At 38.2% G+C, this 18,863-nt stretch overlaps 1 protein-coding gene across 2 annotated transcripts; it reads right to left on the reverse strand.

The window, feature by feature from the left end:
* Window positions 1-10,177: 10,177 nt before the first annotated feature.
* On the reverse strand, window positions 10,178-18,011 carry SPP1 (secreted phosphoprotein 1). 2 transcript variants are annotated; one of them, XM_025921498.2, is made up of 7 exons: window positions 17,866-18,011; window positions 16,711-16,775; window positions 16,561-16,599; window positions 13,379-13,459; window positions 13,043-13,084; window positions 11,714-11,992; window positions 10,178-11,015 (listed from the first exon to the last, which is right to left on the reverse strand). In XM_025921498.2, exons 2-7 carry the CDS (start codon window positions 16,762-16,764, stop codon window positions 10,611-10,613), a joined length of 900 nt encoding a protein of 299 aa, XP_025777283.1. In that variant the 5' UTR covers window positions 16,765-16,775; window positions 17,866-18,011; the 3' UTR covers window positions 10,178-10,610. The 2 variants fall into 2 exon arrangements, with proteins under 2 accessions (XP_025777283.1, XP_025777284.1); XM_025921499.2 differs by lacking the exon at window positions 13,379-13,459 and having other exon boundaries at window positions 17,866-17,987.
* Window positions 18,012-18,863: the final 852 nt, after the last annotated feature.

The following is an 18,863-nucleotide window of genomic DNA, read 5'->3' on the forward strand; positions in this document are numbered from 1 at the left end:
CCAGAGCCTGTCGCGGGGCTCGAACTCACGGACCGCGAGATCGTGACCTGGCTGAAGTCGGACGCTTAACCGACTGCGCCACCCAGGCGCCCCCTGCTAGAGGATTTTCAATTTTATTTCTTTTTCAAAGAATCAGCATTTTGTTTAATTACTTTTCTCTATTACTTTTCTGTTTTCACTTTCTTTTTTTTTTTTTTTTTTTTTTTTTTTTGCTGGTAAGATAGCTGTTTTATTTTTAAGGTTAACATATTTAAGTGACATATGTTAACAGCGACCATTTTGGTGGGTGAAGGAGGGGAAACTAAGACGTGACAAGAGCCAGTTTATTCTTTACCAAAAAGAGACACGATAGTTTGGAAAATGACCCATGGCTCAATTATAAAGGAAAACGAGAAATGAATATGGATAATTTATAACAGAATAGTTGGAGTGTGAACGAAAAAGGAAGGGAAACTACACCCTTCAGCCAGAAGTGGGGCAGGCGAAGAAAACGCGGTTAACTGAGTCTTTAACCCAGTCAGCTTCAGTCTAATTAAGACTCCGAAGTGAGAACAGCGCTATCCTTGAGGCCTAGATTCGTGACTAGAAGATCCCCCTTCCCCGCAAACTTCAGTTGCCCTGGGCGGACAAGAACCCCCGCAAAACAGAAAACGCCTGCGAGCCCACACCACCAGCTCCTCACCTCAGAAACTCGCACAAGCACCAACCCCCTTTGGTGGTCGCCATCTCTTCTGTTTTCACTTTCATTGATTTCCGCTCTTATCTTTATTATTTCCCTCCTGCTGCTTGTGTTGGGTTTGTTTTGCTCTTGTTTGTCTAGTTTGTGAAGTTAGGTTAGATTATTGATCTGACACCTCCAGAAGGGCTTTGGACACACTGCCAGGGAGAGTCTGCCTGTATTCTGCTTGACCCATCTCGAAATACTTAGAGGCTGGAGGATAAGTGCTACAAACCAACTGTTTGTATGCCTCCCTCCCTGACCAAGTTCATATGTTAAAATCCTAATCCCAATGTGATGGGATTTGGGAGATGTGATTAGGTCAGGAGGGTTCAGCCCAGAATGACCGACCTCATAAAAGAGGCTCCAGAGAGATCCCTAGTCCCTTTCACCACATGAGGACACAGTGAAAAGATGGCTGTCTATGAACCAGAGCTCTCACCAAACACCAAATCTTCTGGTGCCATGATCTTGGATTTCTCAGCCTTCAGGACTGTGAGAAATAAGTTTCTCTTATTTATAAACAACACAGTTTGTGGTATTTTTGTTATAGCAGCCCTAACAGACTAAGACAATGGGGGACTTCTTTAGAAGAACATATCAGCCTTAGCACTTAATCCCCTTCCTCTCCACCATCAGTATCTAGAATGAGGGGTGATGTGTGGAGAAAGTCAGGTATTTGAGTTTTACCTAGGGGTAGGCCTCCCCTCACCCTTTCTCACCTTCAAGAAGTTGGATATATCATTTCCATGCAAAACTTCTGTACTTTTACTCAATAACATCCAAATAATAACTTCAAAGTATCACCTTGATATGATATAAGTGGTGGTGGTAATACTTAGGTCACCTTTAGGACACTTCTTTTGAATTTTCCCTTAGGTCTGCCCCATATTCTTTTGGTAGTTTCTCAAAGGCAACTGAGCTTTTGTCTATTTAGTTGCTGACCTTTGCTTTCAATTTGACTAGGTGAGTATGTTCAGCCTCATGGATCTCCCACATTTATTTGTTTGCACTTGGGGGTGGGGGGGTGTATATTATTGGAGATTTGGACCTAATATGCAATATGTAGCTGCACTTTGGATTAAAACAAGCAGATTAGATGAGTCAGACATGAATCATTAAGGTGTTTGGAATAAAATAGATGAAGTCAAAGAGACCGCGTGGAAACAATACTGCAGTTGAACATGCGATGTGTTAGAGAATGTGTACTCTGGTTCTGGATGTTGCAAGTGGAGAACACAATACATAATGCTTTAGTACGTGAATTCACTAAATTGAAGATGTGTAAAAAACTGCCTCATGAAATTGTGAAGTAGAAAATAGTTTTTTCTTCAATCTCTACAAACAGGGTTTTAAAGTCCTTTTTTTGCCTGCTGAGTGCAGATCGATAGCAGAACTGCTTTAGTTATTTGCCTCTGCCCTGCTCCACAGGGGAGACTGACCCCCCGGGGGGTTTTGTTGTTACCATTACAATTACAATCAAACATTCTTTGGAACCATTGTTACTAGAAACCTGAAAAATTGAGTATGAGATGCAGGAAAAGGCTGTGCCAGGGACCAGTAAAAAATAGTTCCAAATCCTGGTTAGGTTATGCTATTGACATGGAAAAAGGATGATAAGATTGTCAGATTGCATCCGAAGTGAGTGTCTACAGGGTTATTAGTGGATACATATGTGATGGGACACAGTTTAAACAGTTTTTTTATTTATAAAAATGTATTAATTCCTTTTCCTTGACTTTATGTAAGAAGTAAGCCATGAAGGAATTGCTCTAGTACTTTTGTATCAATGTATAAGATATTAAAAATATTTTTTTAATATTTATTTTTTTGAGAGAGAGAGATAGAGAGCCAGAGTGTGAGTGGGGGAGGGGCAGAGAGAGAGGGAGACACTGAATCTAAAGTAGGCTCCAGGCTCTGAGCTGTCAGCACAGAGCCTGATGCGGGTTTCGAACCCACGAACTGTGAGATCGTGACCTGAGCCAAAGTCGGACGCTTAACAGTCTGAGCCACCCAGGCGCCCAAGAATTATTTTAAGGACATTATTCATCATAAATTTTTCTATTCTGCTAGCTCTTTCCTCCTACCCTTAATTTTTCAACATTTCAAAACCTTGAGAAAAATTGAAAGAATACTACATTTTACCACATTAGTTTCTCTATCCTGTGTACTGTGTTTTTTTTTTTTTTCCTGAATCAATGGAAAGTAAATTACAAAACCATGGCACATCACTCCTAAATATTTCATTTATACATTTCTGAAGAATATGGAAATTCATTTCATAAATATGATGCCATGATCACACCTAAGAAAATTAACAATAGTTCCACAATATCATCTAACGTACTGTGTATATTCAAATTACTGTAATTGTCCCCAAAATGTATTTTATAGTCTTGTTTCTTTCTCAATCCAGCTGCCAACAAAGTTCAGGTTTTGCCCTTGGTTATGCCCGTTTATGCTTTTAATCTCGAATAGTTTAACACCCTTCTTTTCCAGGATTGAAAGATTTAGAAAATAAAAATACAGAATGTTCAGTTAATTTGAATGTCAGCTAAACAATGAATCATCCCTTAGTATAACATATTCCATGCTTACACTAAAAGATGATCTTGTCATTCATCTGACATTCAAATTTAACACAGTGTCCTGTATTTTATCTGGAAACTTAACTTTTTGGAAAGTTCAGACCAGTTGCATTGTAGAGTAACTCAAACTCTGAGTCTGTTTGTTTTCTGATTTGATTCTGTTAGACATTTTTCTACAAAAACGTTTCACAGGTGATGGTGCGTGTTTCTTATTGCATGACATTAGGACACATACCCAGTCGTCCCATTTGTGAAGCTAAGTTTGATTCCTGGATGAACGTGGTGACCACCAAATCTCTTCTTCCTTTGGAATTACTAATTTGTGGGATGATCTTCTAAGACCAGGTGATAATCTTGTTGCCAGTGACATTTTGTGCAATTATTTTAACATTCATTAGAGGTCATTTCCTGAATCAATAGTACACTGTGGGTGGCAAAATGATTTTCAAATTTCATCATCCTGTCTACATTTACTATTAGCTGGCATTCATCTGTAAAGAAGATCTTTCCTTCTTCTATGCGTACACTATAGACTAATGAAACTAAAAAAAATTTCAGTCTGTTAGAATTCATTTTTGCCATTATTCTTTTTATTCTCAAATTACTCCAGTTTTGGCCAATGGAAATCCTCAAGTTGGGTCTTGAGTCCCTTGGTTGTGACCCCATTTTGTGTTTAAGGTCTCCCTTGCATTCTATCCTTGAAGAGATTTCCCTGGCTCCGTTTTTATTCATTTTACCCAAGGAACAGGAATCACCTTCCCCCCCCACCCCCCGACCCCCAAAGCCTGTGACAGCTATCAGTTTACTGCTGTCCTGCTTTGTAATACTAGAATTGGACCCTATAAACATGCTTCCTTTGCCAGCTGGCACAATGGGAAGCTTTGTCAGTAGATGGCACTGGAGGGACACTGCAGGGAACAGGCTTCTCTTGCTGGCCTGTGTCCTCTCTTTTTTGCTCCTCCTGTGCAAGCATTGTGCAAGAACGCCCAGTGGTAGTCACTCTCCAGTTAGATTTTCTGGCACCTTGGCCTGCAGTATTTTGCTCTGCAGTGGTGGCCTGTGGCTTCCTGCTTGCTGGCATCAGTCTCCTGGATCTCCAGTGGGAAGTGTCCTGTTTACCAACTTCAGCCCACCAGCTATGGATCAGCTGTAGCAAACTTCTCTACCATCTCCTGGGCTATAGCTACATTCTCTCTAATGAAGTCTGAATCTCAGTTTTAGGGAGATTGCAAATTGCCCCTTATTTGGGTACTGTTAGCCTTGTGATGCTGTTTAGGTTCTCTTTTATCTCATCTGGTTAATATTCTGTTTCTAGTTAGTAATGTTTTATGTTAAACTTTCCCTGTTCAAATTACTAGTCTGTTTCCTGTTTTCTAATTGAACCCAGACTAGTAGAGTTAAGAGAATAGTCTTTGAATGATGCTACCATTCAGAGATACAGTTTCTGAATTAAATCGGTATGTGTTTGGATTTGAGCATAGTTTTAAGCTGCTCGCCAGTGGGAAAAGGGATGCTTGTATTTTGTCAGGCAGGGACAACACAATTAGTAAAGCTATTACCTGTGGTTGATTGTGATGAAGTGCTAAATGAAGCAGGTTCCAAGGGACTGCTGTACCTCACTAATGATGGCTTCAAGGATGGTGGGGTCTTAGCCTGTTTGAGCTACTGTAACCAAAGTACCAAAAAGACTCAGTGCCTTATGAACAACAGATATTTACTTCTGACAGTTCTGGAGGCTGGGAAATTCAAGATCAAGGCATCAGTAGAGCTGGTGTCTGGTAAGGGCCTGCTTCCTGGATCATGGATAGCCATTTTCTTCCCTTGTCCTCCCATGGTGAAAAGGGCCAGGGAGCTCTCAGGGGTCTCTTTTATAAGGACATCGATCCCATTCATGAGGACTCTACTCTTATGACCTAATCACCTCCCACAAACCCCACCTCTAATACCCTCATGTTGGGGATTAGGTTTCAACAAATGAATTTTGGAGGGACACAAACATTTAGTTTATAGCAGGTGATAGGGGATTGGGTCTTCTCATAGTTAAAAAGCTTTTCCCACACCCAAGTTATAAAGTAACTCCCTCATGTATTTGTCTAATGGTTTTATAGTTCCCTTTTATTTATTTTTTTAAGGTTTATTTTTGAGAGAGAGCGTGCGCACACTAGAGAGAGAGGGGGGGGAGGGCTAGAGAGAGAGAGGGGAAACAGAAGATCTGAAGAGGGTTCTGCACTGACAGCAGAGAGCCTGATGCAGGCTCAAACTCTAGAACTGCAAGATCATGACCTGAGCTGAAGCTGGATACTTAACCAACTAAGCCAACCAGGTGCCCTTTATACTTTCCTTTTAAATTTACATCTCTGGTCTATCTGGAGATTTTTCTGATGTACAGTGAGAGTTATGGACCCAATTTTATCTTTTCCCAAATGGGTATCCAGTCACTCAACATCATGTATTTAAAAGTCCATGTTTTCCCAAGTGATCTTAGATGCCGTATACTAATTTTCATAGGTACTTGGGTCGGTTTTTAGATTTACTACTCCCTTCCCACTCTATTTGTTTGCCAGTACCACAGTATTTTTTTTAATGTTTATTTATTTGTGAGACAGAGAGAGACAGAGCATGAGTGGGGGGGGGAGGGGCAGAGAGAGAGAGGGAGACACAGAATCTGAAACAAGCTCCAGGCTCTGAGCTGTCGGCACAGAGCCCGATGCGAAGCTCGAACCCACGAACCGTGAGATCATGACCTGAGCTGAAGTTGGACGCTTAACCAAATGAGCTACCCAGGTGCCCCAGTACCACAGTATTTTTATTAGAGAGGCTTTATAGCCTGATTTAATACTTGTTAGGGCTAGTCCTCTCTTACTGCTTTTATTTCCCTTCCATTATTGTATGTTTATTTTTCCACATGAACTTTAGAATCAGTTTGCATAACTCTAGGAAAAAGTTTACCTTCATTTTAATTGGAATCACATTTATATATTGCATGGGGAGGGTTGTCATCTTTGTGGTATTCAGTTGTCCTATATGAGAACAAATGATGTCTTTCCATTTATTCAAGTCTTTTTTGGCTTACAGAAGTGTTTCACAGTTTTTCTAATATAGTTTTTTTAATTTTTTTACATTTATTTATTTTTGATAGGCAGAGAGAGACAGAACACAAGTGGGGGAGGGGCAGAGAGAGAAGGAGACACAAAATCCGAAGCAGGCTCCAGGCTCCGAGCTGTCAGCACAGAGCCCGACGTGGGGCTCAAACTCACAAAGATCATGACCGGAGCTGAAGTCGGATGCTTAACCGGCTGAGCCACCCAGGTGCCCCTGGTTTTGTTCTGATATTAAATGACATATCTTTAAATGGTTACTGTTTGTATTTTGGTATGTGTGTTTCAGGTACATTTTATATTATGGTACCTTACAGAAATTATTCAGTACTGGTTCTGTTTTCTAGGTGTAGTATTACATGATCTATATAGAGATATAATTTAATTCTTTCTCAAATCTTATGCATCTATATACTTGTGATCATTGGCTCTTATCTCCAATGCTGCCTCTATTGTTTCTCCATTAAGTGTGATGCTGGTTTTTGAGCTGAGATGTGAAACATTTCATCATGTCAAGAAAGTATCTCTTAATTTTAATTTTATTTTTATGAAATTAAGAATGAGTGTTAACTGTTGGTGGGAATGCAAACTGGTGCAGCCACTCTGGAAAACAGTGTGGAGGTTCCTCAAAAAATTAAAAATGGATCTACCCTATGACCCAGCAATAGCACTGCTAGGAATTTACCCAAGGGATACCGGAGTGCTGATGCATAGGGGCACTTGTACCCCAATGTTTATAGTAGCACTTTCAACAATAGCCAAATTATGGAAAGCCTAAATGTCCATCAACTGACGAATGGATAAAGAAATTGTGGTTTATATACATAATGGAATACTATGTGGCAATGAGAAAGAATGAAATCTGGCCTTTTGTAGCAACGTGGATCGAACAGGAGAGTGTTATGCTAAGTGAAATAAGTCATACAGAGAAAGACAGATACCATATGTTTTCACTCTTATGTGCATCCTGAGAAATTAACAGAAGACCTTGGGGAGGGGAAGTTAAAAAAAAAAAAAAAAAAGAGGCTAGAGAGGGAGGGAGCTAAAACGTAAGAGACTCTTAAAAACTGAGAACAAACTGAGGGTTGATGGGTGGTGGGAGGGAGGGGGGGTGGGTGATGGGTATTGAGGAGGGCACCTGTTGGGATGAGGACTGGGTGTTATATGGAGACCAATTTGACAATAAATTTCATATAAAAAAAAAGAATGAGTGTTAAAATTTTCAAAAGCTATGCTACATTTTATTATGTGTTCACAATTATTTCTTTTTTCCCTTCTTCTATCATGATATATATTGTTGGGAGAGAATACTTACCTATACACTGGTTTTGGGTTTGAGCATGTGACTTGCTTTAAATGATGGCATTTGATCAACAGTGGTAGTTTGTCAAGTTCAGATTCCAAAGCATCATATGTTTCTACTCACCCCTTTTGTGTTTCTGTCTCTACCATCAGAAAGACATGCCCTGAGTAGTTGATGATCCAAATAGAGGAGCATATGGAGTAGACCTGAATCCGTCCTGCAGCCTCAAGCATAACCACCCTTGCCAACCCACAGACTGGAGAGTGAAAAAAAGAAAAATATTTGATGTGGTAAGCCACTGAGATATCGGGGGTGTTTGTTACTATTTTCACAGTAGTAGTAGCTCACTAACACAAAATCCTTTCTATCATCTACACATCTAATCAACATTTTTCTCCTTAGATCTAACTACATGATGAACTGCTAATGTATTTACTAATATTGAAGCTTCGTTGTCTGGGAATAACCTCACCCCTGAATTATGATACACTCCTTAAACTTGATTTTAGATTCTGTTTGCTGACATTTATTTGGGATTATTCCATTCCTAGTCATGAGTGAGATTGCTTTATAGTTTTCTCGTGTGTGTCTATGTGTGTTTGCGTGTGTGTGTAATATTTACCAGGTTTGGGTGTTAAAATTATACTTGTTTCATAAAGATCATATGAGAGTTTTCCCTCTGTGCTACTATTTAAATGATATTGGGCTTATCTGGACTTTGAAAATTTGATAGAATTCCCCTGTAAAATCATTTGGGTCTAATTTTTACTGTTAGTTGTTTGATAACTTCTTCTCTTTCCTTTATAGAAATCTGTCTATTTATGCTTTCCATGTATAGCAAGGTCAATTTTGGTAAATTGTATTTTCTTAGAAAATAATCCAATTCATATAGGTTTTCCATTTTATTTGTATGAGTTGTATAAAGTAGTCTTTTGATATTTAAAAACTTACCTTTCATTGGTTATCTCCTTGTTTTTATTTCTTATTTGTGCTTTCTTCCTTTATTGGGTTAGTTAGTGGTTTTTATTTTTTTTTACTTAAAAAATTTTTTTAATGTTTATTTTTTATTTATACTTGAGAGAGAGAGACAGAGCGCCACCAGGGGAGGGGCAGAGAGACAGAGACAGAATCTGAAGCAGGCTCCAGGCTCCAAGCTGTGAGCTGCAAGCTGTCAGCACAGAGCCCAACACAGGGCTCGAACTCCCTAACTATGATATCATCACTTGAGCCAAGGTCGGATGCTTAACTGACTGAACCACCCAGGCGCCCTGGGTTAGTTCATGGTTTATCTATTATGTTGTTGTTGTTTTTCACAAACAGAAAACATTTTGATTTATTAGTTTCTACTATTTTTCTGTTCTCTACCTCATTACTTTTGCTCTTTTATTTATTATCTCCTTCCTTCTGGTTTCTTTTGCTCTTTTCAAATTTTGAAGATGGGAGCTCAATTTCTTTTCTTTTTTTTAATGTGTTTGTAGCTGCAGCAATTTAAGGCTATGGATTTTCTGTGATCACTGATTTAACTATACTCTATTGGTTTTGTGTTTTCATACAATTCTTTTTTATAAATTCTTAATTTTTCCCCTTTTGTCCTAAAAGTTATTTAATAAAGAATTTTTAAATTTCCAAATGGGATTTCTAGTTTCAGAAAGAGCAGAGGAGCTAGCCATGGAACTAAAAATGCTTGCTCGACTTCAGACTTCCAGAACTTTTAGTTTTGAATGAAATTGAAAATCTTGATTATTACCTGAAACTGCATTTAAGAATTTTCCAGTACAAGGGAACTGATTGTTATCTACGAGGGATCAAAATAGCTATGGGAAAAAAATATCTATGGAATCTATCAGGGTTTCTTCCAAGGGCAAGAAAGCAATAAATTTGCTGAGCAAATTAATGGTGAGTGAGAGAAACAATAAAATTGATTTGTGATTGCATATTGCATACAGGCTTTCATTAGCTTTCGTATCAGCTTTGTGAAAATTAGAAAAAGGTGCTCCATTGGGTGTATGTGGCCTGTGGAGTCCTGCATGGTTGGAGAATTCCTGGCTGAATATCACCCCCCACTTGAATTCTGTTACCTTAACTAGGAACTTTAGCTCAGCCAGGAACTGTACAGTTAATCCAGAAGACCCTAGATTGCTCTCTACTAAGTTTAGCAGGTTCATTAAAATAGTTACACTTGTTAACGGCTGGGCAATTGTGGGAAAAAATAAAAATAAGAAAAGCAACCGATTGCTAAGACAGTGCATCTTAAACTCTCTCACCCAAAAAAGTGATGATTATGTGATAGGATAGAGGAGGTGACGAGTTAGAGGTGTTAACCAATGTTATGGTGGTCATCATTTTTCAGTATATAAGTGCATCAAATCATCACGTGGTACACCTTAAACTTACACAATGTTATATGTCATCTTTATGTCAATAAAGCTGGCGGGGGGGTAGAAAAGCCGCAGATACCACCAAACTCTCATTATACTTGAGGTATAAGATTTATTCACACACACAAAATATAATCACAACCAAATGTACACTAATTTAAAAAACAAAAGATTATAGTGACATAAAATTGTATATTCTCTTTTATAAGTGTGTAAAAGTATTTTGTTTGCTTCTACATAAATTTCCATTCATAAAAGAATAGCAAACATTAAAATGCGGTGACAGTTTGCATTTCTTACATGGAAAGAACATAGACCAAACCCTGGAGCTTTAGTTTACAAGGATGTTACCATGAAGCGACACACTAAATTAATGATCAAAAATAGTATCTATTTCCAGATCCATATACATATACATTCACCAACTAAGCTGAGAAATAAGCATTTCATATTGTCTCCCATCTTGCTATCATGTATTTTTCTTCTTTTTACTAAAAGCAGAGTAAGAAACTGCATTTTCTCCTTTTAATTGACCTCAGAAGATGCACTATCTAATTCATGAGAAACGCGAAATTTCAGGTGTTTATCTTGTTCCTCACTCTCAGGGTGTTGGACTAGCTCCTTTTCATTGCTTTGAACTGTTTGGCCAACAAGCTCACTGCTGACATCAGAACTTTCCTGACTACCAATCTCATGGGAATGCTTATTGTTCTCATCACTTGCCTTCAGCTTATACTCTTTGGAGTCCTTGCGGCTCTTGGTTTCCATACTGTGGTCATCCACCTGACTCGTTTCCTGACTGTCCTTCACATGGCTGTCCCTGTCAGGAGACCGCCGCACGGTGTGGGAAAGGAGGACGGCGTTGAAGTCATCTTCCATACTCTGACTTTTCACAAGTGATGTGAAGTCCTCCTCTGTAGAATCAGGATACTGAATCACAGAACAAATGGAAGAAAGATGAAATGAATAGTCAGGGATGGGCGCGTTGTAATTCTGCTTCCTAACTTTTAGTCCAATTTATACTGAAAATTGTCTAAATTTGGCCAAAGCAAAAACCGGGACTAGCGTGTTACTTTGCATTTTGCCAAGCCTTTTCACATATTCATCTCCTTTAATTTAACAGGTACATCAATTATGCATATGATGAAGACTATGAATTAAGTCTCATTATCCCTGTTTTACATAAAGGGAAAATGAATTGAAAGTTAAAAAGTAAAATGAATAGTAAATGGCAGGGCTATGTGTCAAATACAGATTCTTCCACTACACATTTAGTGTCATTTGCCACTCTCCAATTCATCTTAGGTATTTAGCTTCAAAACATGACCATTATATTGTGAAGATAATTGCTGTTTTCCAAAGTTTTTTTTTTTCCTTTAATCTAAAAAAGTGAATAGAATAAATGCTTTATAGCCAGGATTTGGAAAAAGAGCATTGTGATTGAGAGGCAAAATTAGGGAGAAATAAGCATGGCCTTAAACATAAAATCACCAATGGGAAAAATATTTGTGTTCTAGAGTCATAAATTAATAATGCTAACTGAATGAATGAATGTGCATATGCACAGCTGGAGTTCCTAGAATTGGGCTCTAATCATAAATATCTGATGTGTCTGTTAAAGGATTTACCTGGTCTTCATATCTGTGGGACTTCTTAGATTTGGACCTCAGTCCATAAGCCACACTATCACCTCGGCCATCATATGAGTCTCTTGTGGGGACAGCTGGGGTGAAAAATTGGGTTGCTGGAACATCGGTGGGAAAGTCAGTGACCAGTTCATCAGATTCATCAGACTGGTTAGAGTCGTCATCTGTGTCATGGGAATCAACGGAGTCCTGGCTATCTACATCGTCTTCATCATCTTCATCATCCACATCATGGCTTTCATTGGACTTACTTGCAAGGGTCTAAAAATCAAGATGGCCAGAAAAATTCGGGTAAAGGTTTTTATTTTCCCTTAGTCTTTACAGTGTCTTTCAAACTATTTTGTTTTCAGAATCTTTGCATTCAGAACAATGTACTCAGCGACTTTTAGGAGCAAATGTGAGTATCTTCCAATTTTGTTTTAACACAAGGATAGTGGAATCATAATTTGAGGTGTGTTGCTTGATTTTCCATAAACAATTATTTTCATAGACAATTTCAAGCAATATATGTGAGTATGACATTTAGATTAATAACATTGCTTTTCCTCGTTCATATTAGATATTATTTAACTGACCAAATTCAATGATGAAATAAATACAGATACATAATTGTGAGATTATTTGTTCTTTTTGAAATAAGAATTCTCAGGATATTGGAGCACCCATATATTAATGCATGCACCGAAACCTAAAACCACCTCCTTATTAGCATGGATAAACAAAAGTGGATAAATTGCAGCTCAAAGCTGTCAATTACATTAACCAGTTAATGTCTATTAAACTTCTGATTCGCAAATATACTGGGTTATTTATGTAGCTTTCCTAATTAGAGATTCTTAACATATTCAAACAGATCTTAAGGAGAACAAATTTAACTTATTTCTCTGTTTAGCAAATATATTAATAGTCCTAATAAAAAGAATAGTTCTCACATAAACAGTTATGTTAGGAACAGTAATGTTCCTAGAGACAAAATCTTGGCTTTCATAGGCATTAATTAGGTGCTTATCGGATATTGGAAAAAACGTCTTCAAAATACCTTAAATAAAATGTTAAGAGGCTTAGTATTTCAAATAACAGACATTGGCAAACACTTCCTGCCACCCTAAACTTATCTGAAGAAATCCGATATTTCTGCCATTTGGTAAATACATGTTTTTCTTCTGAGCAAGTTTTAGACTGGCAATTTACTGGGAAATTTGCTAACAGAATCTTGTCAGACTTGAACCTGGGCAATGTCATTCGGAGGAAGAGTGGCTTCTTTCATCTCTCTAAGGCATGGTCAGCCTCTGATTCGAGGTGAGAACTTACCTTTTGTTTGAAGTCATCAGTTTCTTCAGAGAGCACAGCATTCTGAAGAAGGAGGGACACATATCAGGCAGTGAACATCAAACGTGCCTAACATTTTAATTCAACAGTCAGCCTTTGCTGTCCCAAGCAGTTCTCAGTTTTCAGCCTCAAAAGTGGGTGGCTTAAAGTGGGAGGAAGCCACTTGACCAGATCAATTGCTAGCCGAAGCTCACATTTACCCAAGGGCCGGAAGGCTCCATTTAACTGGCCCAAAAGGCCTGCATGATGGCTACTTCTTGTTGCCGTTTTCTAATTGTGAAAAATTTAATTTTTACAATTAGTTAAAATTAAAAATACCTGTAGTGCTAGGAAAGTCTGCTTCTGAGATGGGTCAGGCTTTGGCCATGTAGCTACAGCACCTGGGTATTTGTTGTAAAGCTACAAAAAATGTTGCATATTTGTCATTATTAAAAAAAGAAACATAAAGGATCTCTAAGAGATAAGCTGAAAAAAACAACTACACTTCACTGACCTTGATGGATAAGAATAATATGCATGTATATGGTCAACCAGAGCTTTAGATACCTCTTTTAGCATTTATTTGCATTGCAGAGTCATTTAATATACTCTTTCAAAAACATTTTTTTTAGTGTTTATTTATTTTTGAGAGAGAGAGAGAGAGTCCAAGCTGGGGAGGGGCAGAGAGAGGGGGGAACACAGAATCTGAAGCAGGCTCTGAGGTGTCAGCACAGAGCTCGACGAGGGGCTGGAACCCACGAACCGTGAGATCATGACCTGAGCCAAAGTCAAATGCCCAACCAACTGAGCCACCCAGGTGTCCTGAGATTCATTTAATATACTCTTACATAGCACTTACTGTGGGCCAGGCACTCTTTCAAAGTGATTTACAAATATTTATTCATTTAATCCTCTCAACGCCCTGTGAGATGAGTTTCATTATTATTCCCATTTTACAGATCAGGAGAAACTCAACCACAAGGAAGGTTAGTGGTAGAAAGTGGCAGAGCCAGGGTTCAAATCCAGGCAAACTGGCTCTTTGCACTGATGCATTCTGTGCATACTGAATACTGCGCAGTCCTGTGCTTGCTAGCTGAAATTTCCTCTCAGATAAAGCACAGCTAAAGCAGAAGTTCCTGAATTAGTGGTGATCTTCATTGTTTCCTCTATGGAACAAGGGGGAACTCTCTAAGGCTGTGCTGTCTGATATGGTATCCTCCAGCTATATAACATGTGGTTATTTAATTAAAATTAAGTAAAATAAAAATTCAGTTCCTCAGTTGCACTAGCTACATTTTTCATTCAATAGCCACATGTGTCTAGCTGCTCTCTGAGTGGACGGTGCAGAAATAGAATATTAACATCAGCACACAGTTCTGTTGCTCTAAGGTGCCAGAGACATGAATGGTTTTTCCTCTAGCCAAGTTATTTATCTGGAAAATGATTATCCTAGTGCAGAGGAACGGAAGTTGCTCTGAATAAGTGTCATCTGATGGGCTGTATCACCCAGAGCCAATCCCTTCACATCCCTGTCATTGAGAATGAGAATCCTGGTGGTTCCACAGAGTCCCTTTCACAGCCAGCCACCAAGTGGGGGAGGGGCAGGGAGGCAGCCAGTCAGGGGCACTTGGGGTTTCCCCAAGGCCGGCTGGCTCTAACCAGAGCAGATTCACAGTGGGCTTCTCTCAAAGCGTTTGCTGAAAGAAGGGGTTCCTTGCCTAAAAACGATATGAAAACTACCGGTCTAGATGAGTTCAAGTTTCCTTCTTGGAAAGATTATATACAAATATGTATATAAAGATTATATACAAATATGTTAGAGCTTACATATAATTAATAATTAATATATATATTTCCTGATGAGACATGTAATATGGGCTCATAGAGAATGTATTTATAAGTTCAATTTATGATTTAAAACAAGGTAATATGGAGACAATATAGATGAACAAAGTAAGGAGACTAAACCCCCTAATAGTCCTAACACTCACAAATAACCAGTGTTCATCTCCAGAGGTGTTTCCTATTAACTTTCCCATATTTCCTACTAGTTCTAAGGTTCTAGGATTCTGGAAGGTTGACTACCCTGACATTTAGTAATTTGTACTGTCATAGCTTCATGTACCATATTTGTTCTCTTAAAAGCACTAATTCTTGCCTCAAATAGTGTGACCTCTATCTTTTCTGGAAATGTTAATTTTTCTGGCTTATTATTGTGATTCAATACTTGTTTTCTCAAATCAATTGGACATGCCTATAACACCTACTTGCGCACTCAAATGTGCATACAGCAATATTTCTCTAAATGTCTTCATTAAGCAATCTATTCTCAGTGACCCCAGGCAACTCTCTACGGCCTTTATTCTGTTCATCTGGCATTGAGCTCTGTGCCTTTTTGTCTGAGCTCCTCAGGACAATGCCCATTTGTTGTTTGGCTGGCACAGTTTCACCTGTTTTGGAGAGGCACATACATCTATGGTGCTGGTCAAAAAGCTATAATAAAGGGTTTGATTTGGTCTTCTGTTTGGGTAGAGAATTGTTATCTAAAGTCAGCTGACAAGATCTAAACAGTGTAAACGACTTTCTTTTTATAATGGGCTTCTTAGCAAATATCTTAGAAGATATTTTGAATATTAGAGTCACACAAACTATCCAGTATGTGAGACAAATTTTAAACTTACTAAAGGGTGGAGTTTTCTACGTCTAGCATGGTATGTTGACTCACGGAAAGAAAGGCACATGACTTCATAGAATTCATCTTACATAAGTGATAATGGCCTAGAGCATTATTTTATTATATAAAAAAAATCTAATTTGATGTTAAGAGCATATACTTACTAAAACCTATCCAACTCTTTCTTAACTTGCAAAAGGGCTATGTCCCAATAAACCCATTGCAGGTTGAAAATATGGTGGGTCATACAGAGATGCATTGAATACACCTAACCTACCGAGTGTCATAACTTAGCCTAGCCTACCTTCAACATGCTCAGAATGGTTACATAGCCTGCAGTTGGGAAAAAGCATCTAGCACAAAGCCTATTTTATAATGAAGCGTTGAATATCTCATGTAATGTATTGAGTACTGTACTGAAAGTGAAAAACGGAATAGTTGTGTTGGTGCAGAATGGTTGAAAGCATATTGGTGATTAGCCTCGTAATCATGTAGCCGGCTGGAAGCTGCAGTTCACTACCACTGCCCAGCATCACAAGGGAGTATTGTACCATGTATTGTTAGCCTGGAAAAAGGTCAAAATTCAAAATTTGGAGTATGGTTTTTACTAAATGCATATGGCTTTCTCACCGTCATAAAGTTGAAAACTTGTAAATTGAACCATCATAAGTTGAGGACCATCTGTAACTGTACTTAGTACTGGCCTAGGTTGAAAGCAGGCAGTTGGTACTTACCAATTAACAGCATGACTATGAAAATAAGTAAAATGGCAACAAATATGTTTGTGGTGCCTCCTGTACAACTGCATAAGTAATTTAAGGACATGATAAACCTAAAAGATGCTTACCTGCTTTTCCTCCGAGCTCCCAGAATCAGTCTGTTTAATCTTTGAAACAGAAAAGATGAAGAAAGATTACAATGTGAATGTGTTCTTAGCACATGGGAACACGCAATTCATGTATTTTGAGAAATTTCCTTTAGATTCAGCTGTACTCACTGGAATGGCGTAGGCAATGCCCAAGAGGCAAAAGCAAATCACTGCAATTCTCATGGTTATTTTTCCTGCAAAACATTTTGTAAGGAATATTTAATGTCTTTGTAGGGTAAAACGGTGATACCTTTGTTTGCTACCACATTACAAAATAATTACAAATAAAATATATTTTTTGTAGGACATTTTCTTCCTTTTGGAGAAAACTTTTGTTTCATTCACTATGGTCTTTTGAGTTAATATTTGTAATGCCACCTCTATTCTCCATCTCTCACTATTAGGTAAGGGAGAGAGGAATGTTACGAGTCTATATTTAACTTTAAAATTTAGAGTTCCAGGGATTATACTAATACTACCTGATATCTCCAGCTGTCTAAACCTACAAACAGATCATTAGTAATTTAATTAAAATAATAAGCTAGTGTTAGTATACTCATTTCTTAGAGAAGAAAAACACAAAAAGAACATAACACTACAGAAAGAAACTTGCTTTCTCCATTTTTCAAGCATGCATGTTAAATGTGATTCTTAAATTATTAAAAAGATACTACTTAGGTAGAATGAAGCCATCTCAAAACTCAGTTATTTAAGAAAGACATTCTAGAAATTTGAAACAAAAAACAAAACACTGAAAACAGTCAACAGCTTTTCTATTCATGATAACAAGTCTACATAGTGTCATACAAGTATTTTGGTGAAAAATTTAACGGCTAAATACAGAAGTAAAATATTCAGGGAGGTTTTTTTTTTTTCCCCCTCGAAAATAGGATGGATACATTAAATCATCAAAAAATAGCATTATTATTAGCTTACATTACCACTAAAGATCCTTTTCCTTTTAAATGCTTCCACAACCATCTATCCATTAAAACTAATGTATATGTAATCATTTGAAAGGGGCATAGAATGTTTATTTTTTTCTGATTGGAAGAAATAGTGTTAGTTCTTTTGAGGACTCAAAGTGCTTCTGAGTTATATATACGACTGGCTTTCAAAACAGCCAGTCACCTTTCCTCCAGGAAATCTGTAATGTATCTGGCATGCTCAATGAAAAGACAAGAACAAGTCTGCATAACAGCTTTACAGTTAAACTCTTCCTTACCACTTGCCCTTCGCCCTGAAACGAAGCTGAGTATATAGGACAGTGCACTGCGGGCTTACCTTGGTCTGTGGCTGCTGAGAAGAGAGCCCGGTCCCGGACAGTGTGGCAGTCCTGGCCTTCTCTTCTTGCTGCTGACAGCCAGGACCTCCCAGAATTTAAATGCTGCTCCAGACATTCTCCACCAACACAGGGAGGCGGAGAAATGTGTCATGAGGTTTTTTTGCCACTGCCCCACCCACTTGCTCCCACACTTCCCCCTCTGGTTTTGTGGTTAGAAAAACAAAGAAACAAACACACAAACTACTCTGCAGTTAAAACATTACTGACGTACAATATCATTAACTAGATTTTTCATTTATGGGCTTGTCATTCAGCGTCATGGAAGGGCATTGAGGGGTCCTCTAAAAAAGTGGGGAGGAATGACTAGTTCTTTTAAAGAGTTTTATCATTTCTAAATTAGAAGAAAAATTATTAATATGAATCAGTCCTAAATAAAATGAAATGGAATAGATTTTTGTTTCTTTTGGGGTAAACAACAGATTAAGGTAATATATGCAACCACATGTGCCTCACAATTATACTTGTTTAACAGCTGCAAGGCTACTGTTGAGGTGTACGAAAAGTTCAGAGAGGCTCCTTCCATCCTTCAGTACTCAAGCTCGGTTTTGTGATTTCAGGTATGTAACAACTTGTCATTTAGACAAATGACATGAATAACATTACAAACTATGTTTAGAAATCTATACCCATTAAGTTGGATTCACAATGACCTTTCAAGGACATGAATTTTTGTCGCACTGTTTGAATTGTTTGGAGGTGACGAATCTCATAATTCAGTAGATAAAATAGAGGAATGGTAATTTACTCTATATGCTACAGAAGTAAGGCAGTTTCTGACTGGGAGCAGTGTTACTGCTTGAGAATGCTGCTTCTGGGGCCAGAGTGTGGCTTTAACTCCCCCCTGCCACCAGTTAGCTGTTTGGCCTTGGGCAGATCACTTAGCCTCTGGTATTTGTTTCTTCATCTGTCACATGCACACACTATTACCTAGCTCATG

The sequence above is a fragment of the Puma concolor genome, chromosome B1 (genome assembly GCF_028749965.1).
Source record: "Puma concolor isolate L17-30 chromosome B1, mPumCon1.1.hap2, whole genome shotgun sequence".
NCBI lineage: Eukaryota > Metazoa > Chordata > Mammalia > Carnivora > Felidae > Puma > Puma concolor.